Raw genomic sequence first — 25,380 nt, 5'->3', positions numbered from 1 at the left:
CGCTACCCTGGGATCTCCTCCGGCGCCCCGGGGCTGGAATGGGGGTTGGGGTGGGAGGGAGGAGTTCGGACACGTAGCGGCCTCGCCGCAGGGCTCGGCTCCGCGCGGGCGGGGGAGCCGGGGACCGCCGCTCCAGCCCGCTGGCCTTCGAAAGATCCTACTGGGCCAATGGCAGGCGGGGCGACGCGCCCGGATTGGTGCAGGCGCTCTGCTGATCACTCTGGAAACCCGGACGCGGGAGGATGCGGAGCCGCGGGCGGGGGGAGCCGGAGGGGCGGGCGGAGGAGGTGTCGGGGTCCTGAGCTCCCCGGGAGTTTTTTTTTACTGGAGGCGAAAGTCCACGGCGGGCTGGGCGGAGGGAGGGGCGGAGGAAAGGGACCGAGCGGGGGCACTGTGAAACCGGGGAGACTCGGGCGGGAAGGCAGGGACCCTCCGGAACGCGGGCGTGGAGGCTGGGGGGAGGGGGCGCGGCGGGAGGAGGAGAAGGAGGAGGAGGAGGAGGAGGAGAAGACAAAAGCCGAAAGCTAGCCGGGACCGGGCCGCACACTCGGACTGCCGGCGTGGGAGTCCGCAGTGCACCCGGCGTCCGGGTCGGCAGGCGGCATGGGGAAGGGAGGCAACCAGGGCGAGGGGGCCACGGAGCGCGAGGCGCCGATGCCCACCTTCAGCTGGGAGGAGGTTCAGAAGCACAACCTGCGCACCGACAAGTGGCTCGTCATCGACCGCAAGGTCTACGACATCACCAAATGGTCCAGCCGGCACCCGGGGGGCCACCGGGTCATCGGGCACTACGCGGGGGAAGATGCCACGGTAAGGGATCTGGGGGGGAGGGTGCTCTCCCGCCACCTTTCTCGGCTGCAGGCGGAAGTCAGGAGCCAAGGGTCCCAGGGTTGCAAACAAGACCTCCAGCGCTGAGTGGAGAGTGGGGCTTCCGGGAGCAAACGAAAAGGGTGCCTCCCGCGCTGCCCTCCGTCCCTAGTCCTCATCCTTTAGGATGGCCCGGCCACCTGGCTGGGGGGCGGGGGGGGGGTGTGTGTTGGATTTTGCAGCCCGCGAGGCGGCGCCGCCGTGAAGATCGAGGCGGAGGAGAAACTGGAGAACCGTACGGGGTCCACCGCGCGCGCTAGGACCCACGCGTCCGCTCCTCCCGCCGCGTTCACACGGAGCTAGGGACTCCCCAGAGGGGCCAGTTGGGCCTTAGGGGGTTGGCACCCCCCAGCGTGGAAGATGGCCGCTCATGCGCGCCGGGCGGAACGGAGCGGGCGAGGGGCCAGGTGTGGGACGCGCCGCGCGCCCCTCACTCTCCGGGCAGACTAGGGGGCGGGTTAGGCAAAATCTCGTCTGGGCCGGGGGCTCGCTGCTGCTCCAGTCCTTGTCCAAGAAGGTCCGCCATGGCCACCACCAAGAGACCGCCCGGGGACCTTCAGTTCCCAAGCCTCCGAGGACCACCGGGGAACTGGAAGGAGAGTTTGCGAAGCCCAGGTCGAGAGGGGCCTTGAGCTGCGGACATTCAGCAGCACTAGGCCGGCTTGGCAACAGGTCCCAGCGCCACCAAGGTTACTCAGGGGCCCTTCAACTACTCAATGGTCCTCTGTGTCTAAACCCTGCCAGGAATGCCCTTCCCTCATCTGCAAGCCTTAAGGTATTGGGGCGGTGGGGTCCTGGGCAGGAGCGCATCTCACCCACACCAAAGGTGAGGCGCGCCCTCCCTCCAAGTCTGAAATGCTTGCATTTCTCTAACGTGCAGCCGGAACCTAGTGGACGCAGATGGGAAAGAGAGAGGGAAGCGACGCAAGTCAAGGAGGGAAGAAGAAAGCCTTTCTTGGTGGTAGTGGGCCAGAAGCGACTTGGGAAGGGTGCCTAGCGGGGAAGCCACGGGAGGGTACCTAGAACGTTGCACCTGGACGTTTGCTGACCAGTCGGGGACTTTTGCTGTCCTAGCTGTAGGGGCCCCTGGCAGTCGGTGGAACTTTTCATTTCCCTGCCTCTTTCAAGGCTCCTTGGGATAGGCCTAGCCAAGGGGGCGGGACCAGGCAACTCTAATCTCTGGCTGGTAATGGCATGCTGCTTTGGTGAGCAGGGTCCAATCCCCTCCCCAGAGGGTCCACAACAGATGGCCCCTAGAGCTTGGGGACCATCCGGTTTTACCTGCTGGAGAACCCTGCTTCAGCCCTGGGGGCTGTGATGCTAATCATAACTTAGTGGACAGGAGGTTTTCAGACCAACTGTGTTGTGTCTTGTGGACCTTCCTACACGCTGTCTGGGGACGATGGGTAAGGGCGATTCTCAAGTAAAAGACCTAACTCCGGGTTGGGGTCTTTCCACCATTAAATATGTTTTCTCATGTAGAAAAAGTATGTACTGGGTGGCAAAGCACTTGGTAAGCGGTTAAGCGCTAAGAAAATGCCATGGGACATTATCAGACAAGTTGGAAAAAGTTGAAGATTGTGTAAAGTGAGCAACAAGGTGGGGAGTGGGGCGGGGGGTGGTGCCTGGGTGGCTCAGCGGGTTGAGCATCTGACTCTTGAATTTGGCTCAGGTCATGATCCCAGGGTTGTGGGATCAAGCCCGGCGCTGTGTGGAGCCTGCTTGAGATTCTCTCTCTCTCTCTGCCCCTCTTCCCTGCTTGTGCTCTTTCTCTCTCCCTCTCTCTCTCAAATCAAATTTTAAAAAACTAAGCAATAAGGATTTGGGAGGAGAGAACATTGAATCTATTCCAGCTTTATTTGGAGCAGCAATGCGTAAACACAACCCTTTCCCCCAAAGCTTACTAACCTTCTAAGATGAGGCTTTTAGGGGGCAGCATGTGCTCACTGGGGGTGTAGATGAGTAACAGTGTAGTGAGGAGCTGGACTCTCTCTCTCTTTCTCTTTCTCTCCTGTCTGGGACCAGGCTGGCAAAAGGCCATGATAAGCCGGGGATCTATAAGGACTTGGAGAGGCAAGAATAGGCTAGCAATCAGGAGACCCTTGGTTTTAAGCTGGTGAGCAGGTGGCTTTGCCCCTCAGAGCATGGACTTCTTCCTTAGAGTTTGGGAAGAGACTGAGCATGTGGTCCATGCAAGGGACTGAGGGGCAGGGAGGGACTGCGCCCCCCGGAGCCTTCAGTGCACTGTTCCCAGCCCATCACAGTGCAGGAACATCCTTCCAAGGGGCTAGAAGTCAAAGAAGCCATTCTTGAGACAATCCGGGGCCTCAAGCAAGGCTTTCTTTTCCTGTTCCCGAAGAAAAGGTTTCAGCCCTCAGGAACACCTGACCCAGCTAAGGACCGTTGCTATTTGGCGCTTCTGCAGAAGTCAGAACTTGGCCTTGCCTGAACTTAATTTTTGCCACTCACAGAGCAGATTTCACATGTTAGCTCAGCCCCACAGGTATCTCTCATCGCTCTTGGGTTTCAAAATGTCACTCAAGTTTAAAAGCTTTGCTCAAGGGGCGCCTGGGTGGCTCAGACGGTTAAGCGTCTGACTTCGGCTCAGGTCATGATCTCACGGTTCCTGGGTTCGAGCCCTACATCGGGCTCGGTGCTGACAGCTAGTTCAGAGCCTGGAGTCTGTCTTCACATTCTGTGTGTGTGTGTGTGTGTGTGTCTCTCTCTGACCCTCCCCTGCTCATGTTGTCTCTCTCTCTCGAAAAAACAAACATTTAAAAATTTTTAAATAAATAATATAAAAATAAAAGCTTTGCTCAAGTGGTAGCTCTCAGCCGTAAGCTGAGGATTTCTGAATCCTCCCACCTCCCCTCCTCCCCTGCACCCTCCTCTCCTCTGGCACTACTTTGTCCTTCACCTTGCCGGGGGCAAAAGGAACTGTCCCAAGGGTGTCTGCTCTTCAAGGCACAGGCCCACCACTGCAGAACTCTCCCGACTTGGGACTTTTCTTTCTTTTTTTTTTAACTTTTTCTTTTGTTTATTTATTTTTGAGACAGAGCCAGAGCACCAGTGGGGAGGTGTAAAAAGAGGGAGACATAGAATCAGAAGCAGGTTCCAGGCTCTGAGCTGTCAGCACAGAGCCCAACGCGGTGCTCGAACTCACAAACCTTGAGATCATGACCTGAGCCAAAGTCAGACGCTTAACCGATTGAGCCACCCAGGTGCCCCACCGACTTGGGACTTTTCATCTTCAGCTATGGTTCATCTGACACATTTATTCATTGTCTCCGTGGCTCTGAGCTGGGCCCTGGGCATAAAGATGGATAATTCACGGGTGCCTGGGTGGCTTAGTCAGTGAAGCGTCCGGTCGTTGGTTTTGGTTCAGGTCATGATCTCATGGTTCATGGGATCGAGCCCCGTGTCAGGCTCTGTGCTCATAGCAAGGAGCTTGCTTGGGATTCTCTCTCTGCCCCTCCCCTGCTAGTACGTGTTCGAACGCTCGCTCTCTCTCAAAATAAATAAACTTAAAAAAAAAGATGAGCAATTCAGACAGTGACTGCATCTGTTGGGTTTGCTTCCCCCCTTCCTCAAGCCCCCTCCTTCTAGGCACCAGATCCCTCACTTCTGCCCCTGCTCCTACCTTGTCTCCAAATTCTACCCTACTTGCGTAGGTCCGCTCCTAGAACGGAGGGAAGGTGAGAACAGGCCAGGATTCGTTCCCTCTGTGAACCTGCTCCCATGCTGTTCTGAAAAGGCACCATATTGAGAACAGAATGCACCTCTGACGGCCTGTAGACAGGGCAGGAGGACCAGGGTATTCAGAGAGAGAGGACCTAGGATGGCATCCCAGCTTTATGAATTCCGCGGCTGTGAACTTTGCTTTCCAGGTCTGTGAAATGAGAGGGCATTGCCAGGCTGCGGGTGAGTTCACCCTTTGAACTTGAGGACGCACTACCAGCATGAGGAATCCATACTGTGTGTCCCTTCGACTCCCGCGTGCAGGCAGACACATGCCTGCACACCTGGCAGGGGGTTCAGTAAATAGGAAACCGAGTGTGAAAAAGAAACTTTAGCCACCCCATTTTTGCCAAAGACATTTGCCGGCATGTGAAATCCGTCTTCTGGTTGTGACTGGAGTAGCTCCGAGAGCTGGATCGGGCCGAGCAGTCCCACGCCCGCCGACTCCGGTCTCAGGGAAGATACTGTCCCCAGCCCAGCATCCTCCCACGTCTTATATCTGTGAGAACCCCTTGCCTTCGGCAGGTGCCTGCTTCCTGTGTTCCCGCACCCTTCCCGGCCCCGGGGCACTGTGTGTGCCAGGTATCAGCTGGCACGCTTCTCTAGCTGGGGACTCAGGGTCCCTTCTCTGCGTCTCCCTCTTTAACCCCTCTTGTTCCACAGAGTCCCTGGAATGCCCTGATTTTGCTCCTCGTCTATTCCCTGGTCCCGGGTTAAGGGCCTGGATACACAAAGCCGGACCTAGCTTTGCTCTGCAGAGGTGGGGGGCGTGGCCCGAAGCAGACCATGGCACCCAGCCGTTGGTGTGGTCGGAAGAGCTGCCAGCTCTATCCTGGGGCTGGGCTGGGGAAGGTGTCTTCATGCAGAGGTTGGCTGGCATTGGCCCTGGGTGGTGGCAGAAGCAGAGGTGCAGCCTGTGTGTCTTCCACTTGGGAATCTTTGATGCAGACCCCCCTCCCCCCCCCCCCCCCCCGTACGCACACCTGCCCACCAGGACAATTCTAGGCTGCTCTCAACCTCCGCCACTCCCTTCTCTTTGCCTCATCCCAGGCCTTCGTGGAAAGCCTTTGGCCTCCCTCCCTGTCGTGCTAGGATAGATTCTGCTTCCAAGTCTTGTTCCAAGTCAACATTTGCATTGGCCCTGTCTTGCCTTGCCTGGAGACCTACCTTGCACCAGCCAGACGCTTCTGTAACCACACAGCTCCTGAGAACTTCCTGTACGTGCGGGAGGCCTGTCAGTGATACTCCACTCTCCGAAGTGAGGGGACCCAAAAAAGTGCTCAGCTGTCCGCTGGGAGGAAGCTTGTTTTCACTGAGGCCAGTGTATTCGCACTGGAAAACTCTAGAAGTAGGTACACCAGGAATGTGACTGTGGGCCAGCAGCTTCGCCTCCCTCAGCCTCTTATCTCCAAAATAGGACCTGTCTGGGGCGCTTGGGTGGGTCAATCAGTTAAGCGTCTGACTAACCGACTCAGGTCATGATCTCATGGTTCGAGAGTTCAAGCCCCGCATCAGGCTCTGTGCTGACGGCTCAGAGCCTGGAGCCTGCTTCAGATACTGTGTCTCCCTCTCTCTCTGCCCCTCCCCTGCTCATGCACGCTCTCTCTCTCAAAAATAAACATTAAAAGTTTTTTTTTAAACTAACTAAATAAAACAGGGCCTGCGTTAGAGTTTGATAAAGATTAGTGGCTTATGTTCACTCTGTGACTAACAACCGTGGGTCAGTGCGGAGCAGTTATACAGTCATCATTATGGGTGCTGGAGAAGGTCTGGGGTCTTAGAAGCATAAGTAATTGTGCAGAACAGCTCGAGCAGAGTCTGAACACGACTGCAGAGTGGAAAAGTTTCCGCGGGTTAGAGGGAACACAGCTGAGAGGGCCCTGGGCCCGTGCATTCACTTGCGATCCCCTCTTAGGCGGTGTGGGCACTGGGGTTGCTGGCTGTGCACCAGACGGTTGGGGTCCCTTCCCTTGGGGAGCTCGTATCCTTGTGGGAGAGACAGACTATAAGGAAGTGAGTATAGGGGTGCCTGGGTGGTTCAGTCCGTTAAGCGTCCGACTTCGGCTCAGGTCACGATCTCACAGTTCATGGGTTCGAGCCCCGTGTCGGGCTCTGTGCTGACCGCTAGCTCAGAGCCGGGAGCCTGTCTTCACATTCTGTGTCTCCTTCTCTCTGACCCTCCCCTGCTCGTGCTGTCTCTCTGTCTCTCAAAAATAAATAAAAAACATAAAAATAAAATTTAAGGAAGTGAGTACATAATACAGTCTGTGAATTCGATAACTATCAGGAAGAAAGTAAAACAGGGCAATTCCCAGAGAAAGCATGGGGCTTGAGAGTGCCTGGGAAAGCCGGCCACAGGGCACTATGGGCGCAGGGCTCCAGACAGAAGGAAGAGCGGTGCGGAGACCCCAGCATGGGCACGAGCCTGGTGGGTTCATGGGTGGTCCCCACAGGCCCGCTCAGAAAGCTGTCAGATCTACCACGGACGATGGGACAATCTCACAGCATGTGGCTTTCTAAACTGGCAGGAGGCAGGGGCAAAGCAGTCTCTGAGTCAGATGAGCGTGGACTTGATCCTGGCTCTCCGGCTTGGAGCACAGGATGTCATCTTCCTATGCTCCTGTGTCTTCATGGATAGCATAGGCTGTGGAGGCTTCTGAGAGGTGACATAAGGCTCCTGGCTCCCTACGTGTCACGTGGCCCTTTCCTTCCCCTGGACTCAGGGAGATGAGCCCCTTCCTCCCCGCATGGCCAGAGCTGCCAGAAATGGCCAAGGAATGGCCCCGGGTCAAGACAGGAATCTGCCTATCTGCTCCACCAAGTTCCCCGGCCCAGGCTGGGGCTTCATCAAGGGTGTGATCTGGACCCGATGGTGGGGGGAGGGGGGGAAGAGGAATAGTGGATGCTGAATGTGACATGAGTCACTCCCAGACTTGAACTTTACCTCCCGGCCAGGAGTAGAGTGGTGGTTTAGTTATCAGACACTGCCGTTGGCGCTCAGGAAACTGCCTTACCAAGGACTTCCTGTCCTTTCTCAAAAGCCCTGGTGTGATGTGAGGTCGAAGCGACTTCTGCAGGCTCCCACTCTTGGCACCACCACGTGGGGGCCCTGCCTTGAATCCTCCTGGCGAGCCTTTCCCTGGGGCCCTCGAACTCGGCGCTGGGAAGGGCCTCACTTCTCAGAGGGTGCGGAGGCTGGTGTGGGGGAGACTGGCCCAGAGTGGTGGAGCTGGTCCTCACTGGCCCCCAGGCCTCCTCCCCACCTGCCCGGGGCCCAGCCCCGCATCACATCTCTGCTCTGAAAATATACTCAATCTGATCCGTTTCTGTTCAGCTAGCGGGACATGGACTTTTTTTTTTTTCCCCAAGCTGCACAAAGTGCAGTGCTTTGTAAGTCTGTTCTAGACACAAATAGAATAAACACCGGGCAAAAAGACTCGATGCAGGGATGCCATAAGGGAGCTGGAGAGCCCTGGCAATTACTGTTGTGAACACCTGTGTTTCCTCAACCAGGATTCACTGATTGCAACATTTTGCCACATTGCGTTTCCCTTCTTTATATGTGTGGGATTTTCTTTGCAACCTTGTCTCTAAATTCTTCACCACCTCCGTTAAGAATAGGCGCATACTCTGACATGATCGCAATGCCTTTGCTGCAACTAAGAAAATTGATAGTAATTTCTTAATATGATCAGATATCCAGCCCATTTTGAGATGTTCTCATTCAACTCCCAAAAGGTCTTGGATAACGGCTGAGGTTTATTACCACCGCCCCCAAATATGAGCCTTTCAAATCAAGCATTGCTGTTCTTATGTTTTATGTTTTTTAAATATATGTTTATTCATTTTGGGGAGGAGGGAGGGGCAGAGAGAGAGAGGGCCGGAGGATCTGAAGAGGGCTCTGTGCCGATGCAGGGCCTGAACTGAACTGGGAGATCGTGACCTGAGCCAAACGCATACACTCAACTGAGCCACCCAGGTGCCCCAAACTTTGTTGTTTTTCTATCTTTATGTTTTATATTTTTTGGTTTTTAATTTTTTTATGTCTTTTTATTTTGAGAGAGAGAGAGACAGAGAATGAGTGGGGGAGGGGCAGAGAGAGGGAGACACAGAACCTGAAGCAGCTCCAGGCTCCGAGCTGTCAGCGTAGAGCGTGACGGGGGCTCGAACCCACAGACTGTGAGATCATGACCTGAGCTGAAGTCGGATGCTTAATGGACTGAGCCACCCAGGTGCCCCTATTTTTTGGTTTTTAAAAATCTAAACACCCACCTCCCAACACACATACACACACACACACACACACACGCACACACACACTTCTCCACTACCTTGAGGTTTCTGCTGGTTTCTCATGGCATCATTTGACTTAGTCCCCTGTCCGGCAATGTCTCAGTTCCGGTTTGCTGGAGGATAAATGTTGTTTACTGCCGGGACCTGATGCCTGCTCCTCTCTAAAGGAACTGCTGTATTTGTTATGAGATGGCTTAGATAATAATGTACATAACAGAGGGGCGCCTGGGTGGCTCAGCCGGTTAAGCGTCCGACTTTGGCTCAGGTCATGATCTCACAGTTCGTGGGTTCAAGCCCCACATCAACGCTCTGTGCTGACAGCTCAGAGCCTGGAGCCTGCTTTGGATTCTGTGTCTCCTTCTCCCTCTACCTCTTCTCCACTGTGCTCTGACTCTCAAAAAAATAAGTAGACATTAAGAAAAAAATTTAAATAATGGACATAACACAGAAAAACCTGGAGAAAATAAGCTTAAGTATTAGCAGTGGAGCTCACGGTCTGGGTGGTATTTATCTTTGTCTTGCTTCTGTACATCCCTGCATTTGCCCAAATGAGGCGTGCTATTACTTTATAATTGAAATTACACTAATAATATTATTACATAATATTAAAATGTTATTTTTTATTTTAAAAGCAATGTATCAGTGTTAGAGAAAGTTTGAAAGTAATGAAATCTGGGGTGCCTGGGTGCCTCAGTCGGTTAAGCGTCTGACTTCGGCTCAGGTCATGATCTCACAGTTTGTGGGTTCAAGCCCCACGTCGGGCTCTGTGCTGACAGCCCAGAGCCTGGAGCCTGCTTCCGATTCTGTGTCTCCCTCTCTCTCTCTGCTCCTCCCCCATTCATGCTCTGTCTCTCTCTGTCTCTGAAAAATAAATAAAAGTTAAAAAGAAAAGAAAGTAATGAAATAAACTTAACAGATAACAGTGCAAGGCTTCTCCCAAGTTTTTGTTTTTTCATAATTTTCCTAAGGATTTTCATACTTTTTCATATTATGAAACCATTTTGTTCAGAAATGGCTTTTACCTGGTCCCGTCACAGTTTCTGGTTTGACGTGATCTCCCAAGCACGTTTTCTGTGCCGTGGCAGGCTCCGGCCTGGTGCTTTTCGCTGTTGGCAAGGTGCACACCGTGCTGGGTGGTGCGGTTTGCCGAAACAAGGCGCCCGTGGAGGGAGCCTGCAGACTCTCATCCGTTCCCGGCTCTCTGCCCAGCCCGGTGCCCGCACAGTGCATCTCCCTGGAGGGGTGCGTTTTTCGGACTCACCCGGAGGGATCCTGAATGTCTGCGTGCACCCTTGGTGAGCTCAGGGTGGCAACCCAGGCAGCCAGGCACCAAGGGACTTGCCGAGAGGGATGAGGCTGGAGAGAACATTTCGGGGCGGGCCACGGGAGGTCTCCAGTGGCTAAGTGGGGACACAGAGAGCTGGGGCTGGTGAACCCTGCCCTCCCTGGGTTGAGGCCCCCAGCTCACCACCTGCCTTCCTGCTCCCCAGGATGCCTTCCGCGCCTTCCACCGTGACCTTGATTTCGTGCGCAAGTTCATGAAGCCTCTGCTGATTGGAGAGCTGGCCCCGGAGGAGCCCAGCCAAGACCATGGCAAGAATGTGAGTGTGCCCAGACCAGGGAAGGAGGGGAGGGCTTGTGGGGAGGGGGCGCCCCAAAACAGAGAGTGCCAGCTGTGGGCCGAGGGAGCTCTATGCCAGTCCAGAAGAGGCTCTGCAGGGAGCATTCTCGCTGCCAGCTGGGCTGGCCTCCTACCTTTGAGTAATTTAGTCCCCACCTCTTCACCTCCATGATGTCAGGTGAGCTAGGCTGGGCACAGGGTCTTTGCTTCTTGTCCAGTCCCTGCCCCCGCTGCACCCTCTCTGGGAAATACAGGCCATTCTGTGTGCCCTCCAAGGTCAACCTCCCCTCTCCCCTGGAGCTCCACCTCTGCCCCTACTCTCCCCTTTCCCTCCAGTGCAGAGTGGGGAGATTGTCTTCACGCCTCCCTGGAGCTGACCTGGGGCTCCATCCTGCTTCCTTCACCTGTGGCTCCATCCTCCGTTCCCCCCCGCTCCCCACCGCCCACTAGCAGGCAGCTTCTCTCCTCTCTGCGGTGTCCTGTGGGCTCCCTCCTTCCTGGCCTTGCTTCTCTAGCCCCCACCTTGTGTCCCCTCTTTCCCTGCTGCTTAAATGGTTGACAGATTCACCCAGGCTCCCAAACCTGGCTTTCTCCATGCACATGCCCCTCCCCCCACTCCATCTACTCTTTCAAAGCACCCTCTCCCCCTCCCCGCCTGCCTGACCCCTGCCTCCCAGCTCCCTTCTGTCTCCCAGCCACCCCAATTCCACCTTGGTCTCCATGGCCCCCCATCTCTAATGCCCATCGGGTATCCTGCCTCCCTGAGCTCTCAGCTGCCCAGCTTGGTCTCACCTCCCGGGCAATCCCGGAGACTTGACAGAGTGCCCGGAACAAGTCGGAGCAGGGTTGGGGAGTGGGAAATGCAGGCTTGAGTGTGTGTGTGTGCCTGTGCACATGTGAATAATATATATGTATCCATAGTATCAACTTTACCATTTTAACTGTTAAAATTTTTTTTTTTTACATTTATTCATTTTTGAGAGATGGAGCAACACAGTGTGTGAGTGGGGGAGGGGCAGAGAGAGAAGGAGACACAGAATTGGAAGACAGGCTCCAGGCTCTGAGCTGTCAGCACAGAGCCTGACTCAGGGCTCAAACCCATGAACTGTGAGATCATGACCTGAGCTGAAGTCGGATGCTTAACTTGCTTAACCGACTGAGCCGCCCAGGTGTCCCATTAACCGTTTTTAGAGGTATGGTTCAGTGGCTTTGAGTACATTCACATTGTTATGCAACCTCTACCACCACCCCCGTCCAGAACGTTCTCCCCACCCCAAAATGCGATGGTCCCCGTTAAACATGAACTCCCTGTTGTCCCTCCTCCCAGCCTCTTCTACACTCTGTCCATGATATGCCCACTCCAGGTAGCTCAGTTAAGTAGAATCATACAGTATGTGTCCTTTTGTGTCCGGCTTAGTATCACAGAGCAGTGTCTTCGGGGTTCATGCGTGTGGTAGCAGGTGTCAGAACCTCCTTCCTCGTTAAGGCTGAGCTACATTTCTCTGTATGGATACACCCCATTCTGTCTAGCCATTCATCCATCAACGGAGGTCTCAGTCGATTCTGTCTTTTGCCTTGTGATAATGCCACGGTGAACGCAGTGTGCAAAAGGCAAGCTTTTGAGTCGCATCCTTTCTCTGCTATTCACCTGGCTGTGGCCACATGGTGCTGTCCCCAGGGCCGCGGAGGCCCAGGAAGGTGTGAAGGCCGCTCGCCGATGTGGTGCGTGGTGGCCGTGCTCCCTTGGGTCACAGGCTTGTGGATCGGCCCCTCTTGCCACCACTTCTCCCGGCCTGAAGACGTCGGTCCCCTCCAGAGCGGCCAGGTGGCCGACCCCTTCCCTGTGATCTCACTCTGCAGTCCCAGATCACTGAGGACTTCCGGGCCCTGAGGAAGACCGCCGAGGACATGAACCTGTTCAAGAGCAACCACCTGTTTTTCCTCCTCCTTCTGGCCCACATCATTGCCATGGAGAGCATCGCCTGGTTCACCATCTTTTACTTTGGCAACGGCTGGATCCCGACGGTCATCACGGCCTTTGTCCTTGCTACCTCTCAGGTGAAGTGTGACCCCCTCACCGGTCATCGGAAGCCCCCACCCCACCTGCCCCGGCTCACAGAGGCCAGTTACATGTGAGACCTGGCGCTGTGAAGGCATCTTTCTCCCCAGGCCCAAGCTGGATGGCTGCAACACGATTATGGCCACCTGTCAGTCTACAAGAAGTCCATGTGGAACCACCTTGTGCACAAGTTCATCATTGGCCACTTGAAGGTAAATACCAGCAGCCTTGGGCATCCATTCATCAGGTCGCAGTTGGCACCGCACCCTGTCACTCTGTGGAAGCCAAGCCTCCCCTTGGGTCAGTGGCTGTGGTTACGGGGTACTGAGGCGGGTCCACCTGTGAGCAGTCTCTTCCCACCGGTCTGCTCGGGGTTCTGCGATTTGGCTCATCCTCCCTTTCTCTGACCTTCCGAGAGCCCTGTCTCCATATTGAATTAGACCCACAACACCAACACACACACAAAAAAAACCCAGAGAGGCATAGGCTGCTTTTGTATATTGACTCAATCGATTATATTGTTTACTCCTTATCTAAAGCCTTATCTAATAAATTCCTTTTAATCTGAAGGCAGATCTTGTCATTGAAGTCTTGAGATAAGAGACATCAAATAGCATGATGATCGGCTGAGCCAAAGGGCCAGGGCTGTTGAAAGCTCTTGGGTAAATAGTGCTTCCTCTCTCACCCCCTTGCAGAGGAGGGGGTGGCCCCACAAAGCGTTACAGTGAGGCAAGTTCGGAAGAAGACAGGCTGGACTTGCCCGTGACCTTGTGCTCATTTGATAGGCTTATGTCCTTGGTCTTGGAAATCAGTCCTTGCCGACTCATTCCGAAACAGATCATCCCCCCCCCCCCCCCCCCCCCCCCCCCCCCCCCCCCCCCCCCCCCCCCCCCCCCCCCCCCCCCCCCCCCCCCGCCACCCCGACTCAGCCCTTTCCCAGGAGCACCCAATAGCTTCCTAAGAAGGGCTGCGTCCTAAAGAATTCCACCCCTCCTCACCCTGGCTTGGGAAGAGCTGGGCGTCTGTCTCCCGCGGCTTGCCGGCTGCGGATCCGGTTGGGGGCGAGCTGGGGCTGAGCTCGTACCAAGCTCCTAAGCAGTTTGCCTGGCCCTGGGCCTAAAGTGGCCTGAGAGCCTGGTTTCTTTCCAAAGATTCAGGGGCGAAGGGAGAGGGCGCACACAGGAGAGCGCTTTGTTTCACTTTCTACTCTTTTCTGCGGGACAAAACTCTCCTCAGCGTTGGAAAGTAACATTTCACTCCCAGCCCGTGTTCTCCCTGCACACTCAACAAAGATGGGCCGTGTCCTGTTTCCAGTTTCTGGGTGGGAGCCGGGAGGGAGGGCCTCTCCTGCCTGATGTCCCTCCATCTCTGAAGGGCCCTGGAGCCTAGCTCTTAAGTCGGATGGAAGACGAGGCCAGGACAGAAGATCCGGCTCCATGTAGAACATGGGTTGATGAAATCAGAGCCCTGGGACCCTGGGAAGACGGGGTACTTGGGCTCGGAGCCTAGAGGTCAGGGATATGGGTTTCGCTCATGGCTTGCTAGCTTTCTGGTATCTGTGTCCCCCTAGCTCTGTCTAGGCTAGTGACACAGCCATGCAGTTCACCCCAGGGTGCTCTGGAACCAAAGATAACGGCGTGTCTGAAATTGCATGCGCACACTGTTGTCACCCAGCTGCAGTCAGATCTTGTAGGTCCATCTGTTCTTCTGGTCCCTTTGCTGGGAAAAAAAGGGGGTGGCTGCAGGGAGGTCCCAAAGTGCCCTGCCAACTTGGATGTTTTTGTGCAAGCTGGTGAGGACGGAGAACAGCGTCCTGGGCGCCCTGAGGAGCTGCTTCTCACTGGCAGCACGCTCTGCTGCAGCATTCCAGCCCCCACATCCTGACTCCTCCCCTCTCCTTCAGCTCTTGTCACTTCCAGGGGACATTTCTTCCAGAGGGTGACCTCGTACAAAGAGTTCTGAGCCATCATACCTCTGTTTAAAGCCCTTTATTTAAAAAAAAATTTTTTTTTAATGTTTAGTTTTGAGAGACAGAGCAGGAGAGGCAGACAGAGAGAGGGAGAGACAGTCTGAGCAGGCTCCAGGCCCTGAGCTGGCAGCACAGAGCCCAATGAGGGGCTCGAACCCACAAACCGTGAGGTCATGACCTGAGCCATAGTTGGCCGCTTGACCGAGTAAGCCATTCAGGCGCCCCTGAATATATGTTTTAAATACCCAAATTAATGCAAAGAAAATCAACCGTGAATAAAATAGCAACGTTTTAAATAACAATCAGGATGGTGCTCAGCTGTACTGGAACCTGAGATAAAAGGAAAATTCTGGGGTGGCACCTCGGTGGCTCAGTTCGGCTACGCATCGGACTGACTCCTGATTTCAGCTCAGGTCGTGATGTCACGGTTTGTGGGACTGAGCCCCACATCGGGCTCTGCGTTGATGGCATAGAGCCTGCTTGGAATTCTCTCTCTCCCTTGGTCTCTGCCCCTTCCCTCCCCACTCACTCAGTAAATAAACTTTAAACAGAAAAGGAAAATTCTGTGCCCCTATATACATGTTTGTATGTATTCCTTTTATAATGGTGGATCTTTCCCTTCAGAACATTAAAACAGTTGAGAAATATTTTAAAATTGCAAAGTTGGGTGTATTAAAAGTCCTGCCATTAAGTTAAAGTATATTATACCAAAACAGAATTTGTTATTATTTTACTTTGGTTTAAGTTAAAGATTATTTAAGATTGTCACATGGTTGAGAGAAATCATCCAACCTGGCAATTCTCTCCATTGAAAATGAGGCACACCGAGGCACCTGGGTGGCTCAGTCGTTGGGCATCTGACTTCGGCTCAGCTCTTGATCTCGAGGTCTGTGAGTCCGAGCCCTGCGTTGGGGTCTGTGCTGATGGCTCAGAGCCTAGAGACTGCTTCAAGTTGTCTCCCTCTCTCTCTGCCCCTGGCCTGCTCGTGCTCTGTCTCTCTCTCTCTCAAAAATAAATGAACATTTACAAAAGAGAAGAAAATGAGGCAAACCAAAAAGCAGATTTGGAAACTCATTGATGCGTTTGCATTTGTTAGCCAGGGGTACACATTTTTCCTTTTCCCTCAGCCTCTGACATGGCTCAGCCCGGGGTTATTGGCCACAATCCTGGGTCTCCAACTCAACCCAAGGGCCTTTGGCTTCTAGAGCAGTCCACAGCACCCTTTCCCCGACCCCCAAGGCCTGCACCCAGCCTCCTCCTTCGGTCTGGAAAGCACCTGTCACTCACTCTGCCCAGCCCCCTGCTGCCCAGCCTGCAGAAGGAGCCAGCCGCCTCCCCGCTGCAGGTTCGCTTCTCTTCCCGGGCCTCATGTCAGCGTGCTGGGTGCCATCCTCTCCTGCCCTAGTCAGGGGCTTGCCTCTGGATCACCGCCTCGTTCCCAGGCGGGTAGACATCTCGGTGTGAAGAATAAGTAGGGCTCTGCCTCGTGAAGAATGGAAGAGAATCACAGCAGAGAAACGGCAGGATTAAACATTTTATCACTGATCTGCCCGGAAAGAGTGAGACAGCCTCCCCGTCGCTGCCTCGTCCCCAGGGGTATTCCAGCTCAGCCTTCTTTCCTTCATTTATTCATTCAACAAACATCTCTGGGTTGATGTATTCTAAACAGCATGCCTGTTCCTAACATGCCTTGCTCCTCAATTTCTTGGTGCCAGAGACTTTTCCATGCGACCTCTCCTAGGAGTTGGGTCCCTTCTGGCTGGAGAGCCAAATGTGTCATCCGATTCATCTGAGGTCCCAGTTCTCCGAACTCTCACGTGCTGATACTTTGGGGCAGGGAGGGGCTCTGATGGGTTTTGAGACCCACCTCTCACAGACCTCTGTAAAGGCCGCAGCTGCTGGTAGCTGAGTGAGCCCGTGATTCATAGTGTCCAGAGAACCGGTCTGTGCCCAAAGTATCCTCTGAGTAAAATGTCTTAGCACTTGGGCCTTATTGCAGATGGCCGGACCCTTGGCCAGAGTGTTGATTGATCGAGTGGTAGTTCACCAGTAAAGAGAAAAGCATACGGAAGGTCTTCATTTCCTTTTGCGGACCACAGGGCAATTTGGGGGGACGGGCATGCCTCCAGAGCGTGGCGAGAGCTCGAGTGGGTGAGCCAGAGCTTTGTGACCTTGAAGTACATACTTACGTAATGGCTTCTTGTCTCCTGGAGCCGTGGCTTTATATTTACATATTAGAGCCTGGAAGCTCTTAGCCTGTTCGTGTTCGTGGTTGTGTCTTAAACCCTCCCTCTGGCCTTCCGAGTGTGACCTCACTGGGCCCTCACCCCTCAGTATAGCAGCCTGCCTGGCTGCCGGGGCACCTCTTGCCAACTGCTAATGGTATGTTTGCAGATTGATGCAACCAGCGGTGTCACCATCAATTTGAGAACATCCTCATCGCTCCCCAAAGAAACCTCCAACCTCATGGCCGCCCCCACCCAGCCCCCTCCTTCTCCCCGTGCCCCCCCCCACTCCCAGCCCTAGGCAACCACGGCTCTTTCTGTCTAGATTCTCTATTCTGTCTGCCTTCCTGTCTGCCTTCACCCACTTAGCATGACGGTTTCAAGGTTTCCCCACATGGTAGCAGATATCAGTGCCTTTTCATGGCATAGCCAAATGGATCCTGCGCCATGCGGACCTACTGCGTTTTATTTATCCAGCCATCAGCCTGATGGACGGTGGGCTGTTTCCATTTTTTGGTTCTTTTGAATAATGGGAATGTTAGTGTCCAACGTTGCATCCCGTGTCTTCGTTTCTCTTGGGTCCATGCCTAGGAGTGGAATCGGGGACCAAAGAGTAGAGACCGCATCTTACTGTTGCCCAAAATGGAAGTGTTTCTCCTTGTAGAACATGGCATGCGGGGAATGTGCAGAGAGTGAGGGGTGCGGAGGCTCACACCTGGTGCTGCCAGAGGCCAGAGGCCAGGGAGCTCGCCACGCAGCCTAGCACCCACTGTCCTTGCCCGCCATCACTGTAGGGGATGGGGAAATGGGGCCTGGAGGGATGGCATGGCTTGGCTCCATTCAGAAGTCCTGGCCTCAGGGGCTGGCCAGTGCTCTGAACTCGGGAGCCCACGTGTGATGGCGGAGTCAGCCCTGAGCACTGGCGGTCCCAGGAACTGGTGCCCGCCCCCACCAACAACTGTGCCGGTCACCCTGCTTTCCCCCACAGGGTGCCTCCGCCAACTGGTGGAACCATCGCCACTTCCAGCATCACGCCAAGCCCAACATCTTCCACAAGGATCCGGATGTGAACATGCTGCATGTGTTTGTCCTGGGCGAGTGGCAGCCCATCGAGGTACGATGAAGGGTCAGTGTGGACATGGAAAGTGTTTGAGGGACCAGAGATGGAATCCTGGGGGTTGAATAGCCATCCTAACGCATCCGTATCTGACGTTTCCATGGAAACCTTTCCTGAATTATTCAGGCTAGAATTTCTGTGGAATGACTTCGTGTATAAATAACAGATGAACTCCTTATCAGTGTTAGATGCCTCTGTCCCCCCCACGGGCCAGAGAAGACCATTTCCTGGCTTGTTTCCTCCTCGGGGCAAGGGAAACCTGGTTGCCATTTAGCAGGGAGGCACAGTGCCAGGGCTCCAGCGTGGCCCCCCAAAGATCAGCTCAAGGAAACCGTATTTGGAGAGTCACAGTCCTCGATGCTGGGAGGGACCTTGGCATGGTCTGGACCAAGCTGTTTCACCATAGGTGACAAAGTGAGGCTCAGTGGAAGGAGAAGATGTGGTCAGGATCACACCTGGTGGCTGGTCTGGGATGAGGCCCCAGATCTGACAGCCAAGTTTTATCCCTTCCTCTCTACCACACTGCCTTATTTTTGTATTAATTCATTTGTTATTATAAATATAGAACTTACCCATTACAAGCATTTAAGTAGTACGGAAATACACAAAGCGACAAAAGGAATCTCCTATTACCTCCATTATCCCAAATCTCCTACCCCTGTGGGTGATCACTAGTGACAACATAGCATATGAATTCTTCCAGATTTCTTTTTCAAAAACCAAAATGAAAACGTAGACCTTCTCGGGGCCCCTGAGTGGCTCGGTGGTTTAAGTGTCTGACTCTTGATCCCAGATCGAGCTCTCATGGCCATAAGATCGAGCCCTGAGTTGGGCTTTGCGCTGACAGTGTGGAACAAACTTAAAAAACAAAATAAAAAGCCGAGACATTCTGTCCTACAACTTACCACCTTCCCAAACATGGAGCTCTTCCTGGGAGTCCCAAGTACATCAGCCTTCACCCGGGTCCGGCCAGTGCTCCGTTGTATTTCTATACCATAATGTAATCCATGTTATTTTATAAGAGGGGAAGATGTGTTGCTAATTCTCAACTTTTTACTAAAAGCACCCCCAGTGCATTTAAAGAATGCCCTCATTAAACACATTTTTTTTTTAGCAAGTTGGCCCCCCCTAGGGAACAGCCTCTATGTGACGGTTTAATTTACGAAAAAAAATCTGCATCTGCTTTGCTGTTTGTAAACGTGGTGACGGGATGAGTTTAGAAGATTCTCGTTGCTCTTGGAACAGCTCGTAAGCATCCCGCTCCCGTGCACAGAGTAGGGGCTCCGTAGCGTGTGTCACGAGAGGTGCATCCAGGAAGGAACGGGGCCCGGGTTTCCCAGCAGTGCTGTGGCCTTCCCGACCATAGTGGCCTCCGAGGCTTGGAACAAGGAATGGGGAGAGCCTGTTCCTCCGGGTCTGTCTTTCCCATTTCAGTTCCACCGAAACCCAGGCTTTCCGTGGCATTGCCAGTGCAGAGGAAATTAGCCCAAAGTCATCCTCTGCCGAAGCACACGCTTGCCTGTTTCTTCTCGGAAGCGGTTTGCAGGCTTGGAGTAGAGGGGTCCAGACAGTGGAGCCGAGGAGCTTGGGGCCTCGATCAGCGAGGACAAAGGCTCCCCTTTCTCCTGAGGCTTCGTGTCCTAGAGTCGTTGGCTGAGCTGACAGATGCTCTCTGTGTCCCTGACGACAGACGTCTAGTCTCACCAGCTCTGCCAGCAGGAAGTCTTTCCTCTCTGCGTGATGGCCAGTGAAACCTCTTTCCACCCCTCCTCTCTCTAGGCACTTCTGGAATGCCGGCTCTGGGGCAGGTGCCGGGGAGGGAGGTTGTGGGGGTCTGGTATCCGATTGCCAGTAGCACTTGAAAGACCACAGCCGGGGTCACCCATCTGGCCCCGGTTGGCCACATCTCAAAGTCTTTTTTTTTTTTAATGTTTATTTCTTTATTTTGAGAAAGAAAAAGTGGGTGAGGGACAGGGAGAGAGGAAGAGAGAATCCCAAGCAGGCTCTGAGAACTCGGGATCTCACCAACTGTGAGATCATGACCTGAGCCAAAATCCAGAGTCGGAAGCTTAACGAACTGAGCCCCCAGGCACCCCCTCAGGCCTTGGGGTCTTGAGCGGGCCTCTGGCCCCCAGAGCTAGGAGGCCAGGGTCCTTATCTCCAGGCCCGGATACACAAACTGGCTCCAAAGGGCTGCCCGGCCCACAGAAGTGTAAGCAGCGTGGGCCTCAGCGGTGAGGCTCCTTTCCTAGCTAGTTAATCTGCCTTCCCGTCTTATTTATGACTTCCAGGTGGCTTTTGTTTGTTTTACGTAGCAAGATGTATTCGTTTTTTCCCCTCCTGCAGATTCCTTTGATTTCTTTTATGCTTAGAAAGTTCTTTAAAAAAACAATAACAACAAGATTTTAAGTAATCTCTACACGCAGTGTGGGGTCCGAACTCACAACCTCAAAATCAAGAGTCACACACTTTACCTACTGAGCCAGGCAGGCGCCCTGAGGAAGGTACATCTTATTTTCAGTGTCTCGTGGCTTCACTTTTGAATTATTTCACTTTGGCCACATTGGCTGTGGGTAGGCTAGTGTCCTTCCTTCACATTTGTCTGGAGTCTGCCAGTTTTTCTAGCACTCCTACCCGCTCGCAGGGCCCCTCCTGTGTGGTGAGGGTGGAGGGTGGGGGGCCTCCCCCAAGTCCTGCGCCTGCGCTGGGCTGTCTGTCCTCACGCAGGGCGCTGCCTGTGTGACGTGGGCAGCCCTCCATCCACCCTGGGCCCCTGATAACTTGGGGCTTCTCCAGTATTCAGAGAAGCTATTGATATTTGATTGTTACCTTATGTCCAGCTGGTGTCCACTAAGTCCTCTTTGGTTTTTTTTTTTTTTAGCTTTTAAAAAAATGTTTATTTGTTTATTTTGAGAGAGAGAATGGGAGAAGGGCAGAGACAGAGAAGGAGAGAGAGAATCCCAAGCAGGCTCTGCACTGTGAGCACAGGCCCCTACACGGGGTGGGGTGGGGGTGAGGGGCTCGATCCCACAACCCATGAGATCATGACCTGAGCCGAAATCAAGAGTCGGATGCTTAACTGACTGAGCCACCTAGAGACCCCATTCAGGCCCCTTGGTGATTTGACTTTTTTCAGCTGATTGTTCTGAGTTTCCTGGGAAGGCAATTCTATCCTTGAAAATAATGAAGCTGTACTCTTTCTAATAGCTCCACACTCTGGCTTCTGGTTCGGGAGTTCTGACATTCCTGAAACTTACAGAACAGAGTCAGAGTGGTGAGCTCAGGGGCGGCCTTTGTTCATCTCTGTATCTATCCGTCGCATCCCGAGGGGAGCGGTGAGGCCATTACCCCGGTGGTGCTGGAAGCGGGCTTTTATGAGCCATGAGTGTCTGCGCCCCACCCCCCTCCCCCCCAGCATCCTGCTTTTCCAACCATCGGGGTCGGGGAGGCTGTCCCTGCCCCGCTGCCTGGCTTCCTGCTCCAGGCAGACCTTTGCGAACAGGCCGAGTGGCCAGTCCTCCCTCACAATGACCACGGCCTTCCTCTCGAGGCCCAAGGACTGCGGTCTTACCATTCTGCGCATGCCCGGTGTGGCCATGGGGCCCGTTTCTCTCTGTGAGTCTGCAGATTCCCAGAGGCGGGGCCTGGGCTCGGCGACAGCTCCCCTCCCCCAACCCTAAACGGACAAGGGAGGCCCTTGTCGTTCCTCAGACATTCTGTTCCAAAGCTGAAAAGTCCCCCGCACATGCCCCTGGCGCGCACTCAGCCTGCCAGCCAAGCCTGGCCCGTGGCCTGTGGGCGGGGCTGAGCCCAGGAGGGTCAGCCCAGCCTGGGCAAAGCAGTAGGGACCTCCGGGAAGCCAGGCCACCAGAGCTGGCAGGCCTCTCCCTGCCCCAGCTGTGTCCCCTGGGAGCCTCAACTTGGGACTGCGTCAAAGGAGCCCCATGTGTGGCACCACAATGAGCCACCTGGCCTGAGTGAAAGCACCCTCTGTCTTCTCTGTGGCCCACTCATGACAGCCCTGCCACCTGAGCTTTCTTTTCCCACTGTGTTTGGCGAGGACTCTCCTAGAGGACTGGAGGTGTGGGGGCCTCCAGGCCCTGCGGTCCCCGGTGGGGAGGAGGGCCGCCTCTGACTGAGTCCACGCACCTAGCAACTGTACCCAGCACTGCAGGCAGCATATCACTTAATCTTTGCTTAACCATGAGGCAGGAGTTGTCATCACGCCCATTTCACAGATGCAAGAGCGAAGGCTGGGAGTCATGAAATAACTCGCTTGAGGTTGTAGCTAGAAAAGATAGCACCGGCATCCAAACCCAGGCTGTCTTGCCCCCCAAGCCAGGGCTCCTGGGTCCTGCTGGGACCCACCCGGGACACTCCCTGCTGGACTCCCCAGCTTTCTGATGAGTTGAGATGCAGGGAGCAAGCACCTTCCCTCAGCCTCGTGTGTTCTCAAGCCCCTCCACCTGCCTCCCCTGCACCCACGACTTCTGCGGAAAGAGCTGAGCCAGCAAGTCAGCCACACGTCATGTGCACTGCCTGGTGGTGAGAGGGCCAGCCTCGCCCTGACAGACAGCCTTGCCCCTGCTCCGGCCGAGGTCATGGAGATGGGAACGTGCAGTGATGTGCAGTGACGTTTTTGTGTGTCACCACACACCGCCACACGTGTAGCTGTGACCGTAGTTCATGGTTCCATTATATCCACTTCTTTCTTTTTTTTAAATTGTTTTTATGTTTATTTATCATTGAGACCGAGAGAAACAGAGCGCGAGTGGGGGAGGGGCAGAGAGAGAGGGAGACACAGACTCGGAAGCAGCTCCAGGCTCTGAGCCGTCAGCACAGCTGACATGGGGCTCGAACCCACAAACTGTGAGATCATGACCTGAGCCGAAGTTGGACGCTTAACCGACTGAGCCACCCAGGTGCCCCCCGTTTTATCCACTTCATGTGCCAGCCCCTCAACAACCCTGGGCTGTGCCCATCAGACTCCCCCTCCCCCTGCCTTGATGAGTAAGGACCCAAAGCTCATGAAAGGGCAGGCGAGGGTATGTGTGAAGCAATCTGCTCACATCCTGAATTGTTTCCGAATCCCGAGCCCCTCCTCCCTAAGCATGGGGACCCAAGGTCGGATAGGGAGGCCCATCACTGCCCAAGGGACAGCTGGGCAGGGGGCCGGGGATCTGGCAGCGCCTGTGGGATGGTCTGTAGCATGGGGGGTGGGGCGCCCATGGGAGCCAGTAGGGGCTGGGGGAGTGGCAGCCCATGTGATCTCTGTCACTCCCCACAGGCCACCAGAAAGCAATGAAGCCAGCTGCTTACTACACAAATCCAATGTCAGATGAATCCCCCACAGCCTAGCCACCCCCACGTCCTTCTATGGGGACCCTCTGGTCTACCCACCTGCCTGGGCTGCCCTTAAGGGTCACTTCCTGAGTGGAGTCTAGCCCGAGAGAGTCTTCCAGGCCTGGGACCAGGTCCTGGGATGACCTGTGGGGCAGAGATGTGGCCGAGAGGGACCCTGTCCAGGGCCGAGAAGCCTGCAGACTCGGGCTGGGCCTGGGAGCCTGTTTCCTGGCTTCTAGGAGGAGGTTAGAACAGGATCCAGCACCCCGTTCCGTAGGCCACATGCTCTCCGGAACCCTGGGCCAGAGCGTGCCCGCCCCCCCCCCCACCCGTCACCTGGCCGCTGAGAAACCTCCCAAGGCTGCCTCTGAGGCGTCCTCGGCTGGAACCCCTCCAAGGCCGCCGCAGGCCCTGGCCTTAGTGACTGTCTTCGGGCAAGCAGCCACCCTTTCTGGGGATGAGAGAGACCCTTGCCAAGGCACCAGAGGCCACATGGAACAAACGGGTCACTTCTAGTGGTACTTTGGCCAGATGTGTCGTGACCGTGGCCCCTGGTGCAAGACTTCAGTCCTGGGGACAGTCTGGGCTTCCTTTCCACCAGACCCTCTCCTTTGAAGAGTCATGGGCCCTGCCTGTGATTTTGACCGTCACTTCCGTCTCTGCTCTCAACTGGAGATGGGGGCATTGGATGGTCAATATCCAGCGTCTCTCCATCTGGATCATGCTCTCCTCTCCCGACTGCAATAAAGAGAAAGGATCACCTTCAGAGGGATGTAGCCAGGGAAGGGTGGGTGAGGGGCAGGGTCCCAGGGGTCAGCATCTGGTATTTATGCCCATGTTCTCATTGGCTCCTCTTAATGACCCAACTTGAAGACCCAACGTTTGGGTGCCCAACGGGGCTCAGAGAGACTAAGTGACCTGTGCAGGTCCAAGCCCAGCCTCCCCATGTGGCCTTTCAGCGTCAGCACTAAGAGCAGGAGCCACTCTTAGAACATCGCCTTATGGTCTCAGTCCCCAAGGAGCAAGGTGGGCTGGTCTCCGGAGGACGGGGCCCTAGAATTAAAGGGTGCCAGGGCTTCCCTACAGGCTCGTGCTCAGCATGACCAAAACAGCTTTGTACAGTGAGGGGGCCCAGGCCCCAGCGTGGCACTCCTCATTCAGGGTGCCCTGCCTGGGACCAGGTGACGAGGTGTGGCCTCTCTGGCCTGCGGGCACCCTCAACAGCAAAGCATCCACCTGGGGAAAGTGATTAGCTTTTGCTGGAGGCTCCGGGGAGGGAGCTGCTCCCGCCCCAGAGACTTAACAATTCGACTGGCCCTTACCTGGGGTCTCCCGGCTGCTGCGGGCTCTAGGGTGTTCCCCGGGAGCTTTTCTCCCCAGCAAAGGGGTGGAGGCTGCCCAGGGAGCTCCCTCTGTGGGCCCCGATGTGAGTCGTTCAGTTGTGTGCTCACTCCATAACCGTGTAGAGCCTGCCATGTGGCTTTCTTGGGCCAGATCCTAGCTTGGGCCCATTTCAGAGGCTGGTGCTTCTGAGGCTGAGGCTCAGGGTCAAATCGCTGCCCAAGGGCACATGAGAAATGGGAACCCAGAGGGCCAGAGGGGCCCCGCCTTGAGGGACCCAGGCTGCAGACTGACGGGAGAGGGGCGGTGGCCGCAGAGCGGGTGGGGGGAATGGGCGGCTGGAGCCTGAGGGGTGATGGGCGCTCACTCTCTCTCCGCTCTCCTCAGTACGGCAAGAAGAAACTGAGATACCTACCTTACAACCACCAGCACGAGTACTTCTTCCTGAGTGAGTGTCCCCCACAACCGCACCCCAGAACGGTCATCTGTCCGCTCTCACCTGACCCACCTTCGGACCCAGAAATCGCCCCTAAGCCTGTGAGAGCAGGACAGGCCCCGGCAGCAAATGGCTCCTGGCCCATGACACAGATGGGACACAGAGCCAGAGTCCCGCGCTCAGGGCGGTGGTGGGGGAGGCAGGCAGGGAAGGGAGTGGCAGGGCAGAGGGAGGGGGCATCTGCACCACATCTGCTCCTCCTCGGGCACAGGTCGCCACCTCTGCCTGTGAGCTGCCAAGCCGGGCCCCCCTTTCAGGCCTCAACCAGGCTCCCCACAGACCATCCAGCCTCTAAGTGCCTCTGTTCTCCC

The 25,380-nt window shown here is 55.1% G+C and overlaps 1 protein-coding gene across 1 annotated transcript in view; it reads left to right on the top strand.

The window, feature by feature from the left end:
* Positions 1-480: 480 nt before the first annotated feature.
* FADS2 (fatty acid desaturase 2) overlaps positions 481-25,380 on the top strand; it is a 33,363-nt gene continuing 8,463 nt past the window's right edge. Inside the window, exons 1-6 of the mRNA XM_029956201.1 lie at positions 481-810; positions 10,389-10,499; positions 12,380-12,577; positions 12,689-12,790; positions 17,761-17,886; positions 24,961-25,021. Of these exons, the coding sequence (XP_029812061.1) occupies positions 604-810; positions 10,389-10,499; positions 12,380-12,577; positions 12,689-12,790; positions 17,761-17,886; positions 24,961-25,021 (805 nt within the window). The 5' untranslated portion in view covers positions 481-603. The remainder of the gene's footprint in view (positions 811-10,388; positions 10,500-12,379; positions 12,578-12,688; positions 12,791-17,760; positions 17,887-24,960; positions 25,022-25,380) is intronic.

Source organism: Suricata suricatta, chromosome 11 (assembly GCF_006229205.1).
Source record: "Suricata suricatta isolate VVHF042 chromosome 11, meerkat_22Aug2017_6uvM2_HiC, whole genome shotgun sequence".
NCBI lineage: Eukaryota > Metazoa > Chordata > Mammalia > Carnivora > Herpestidae > Suricata > Suricata suricatta.
The sequence above is the reverse complement of the archived record's forward strand: the minus strand, read 5'-3'. Positions and strand labels throughout refer to the sequence as shown.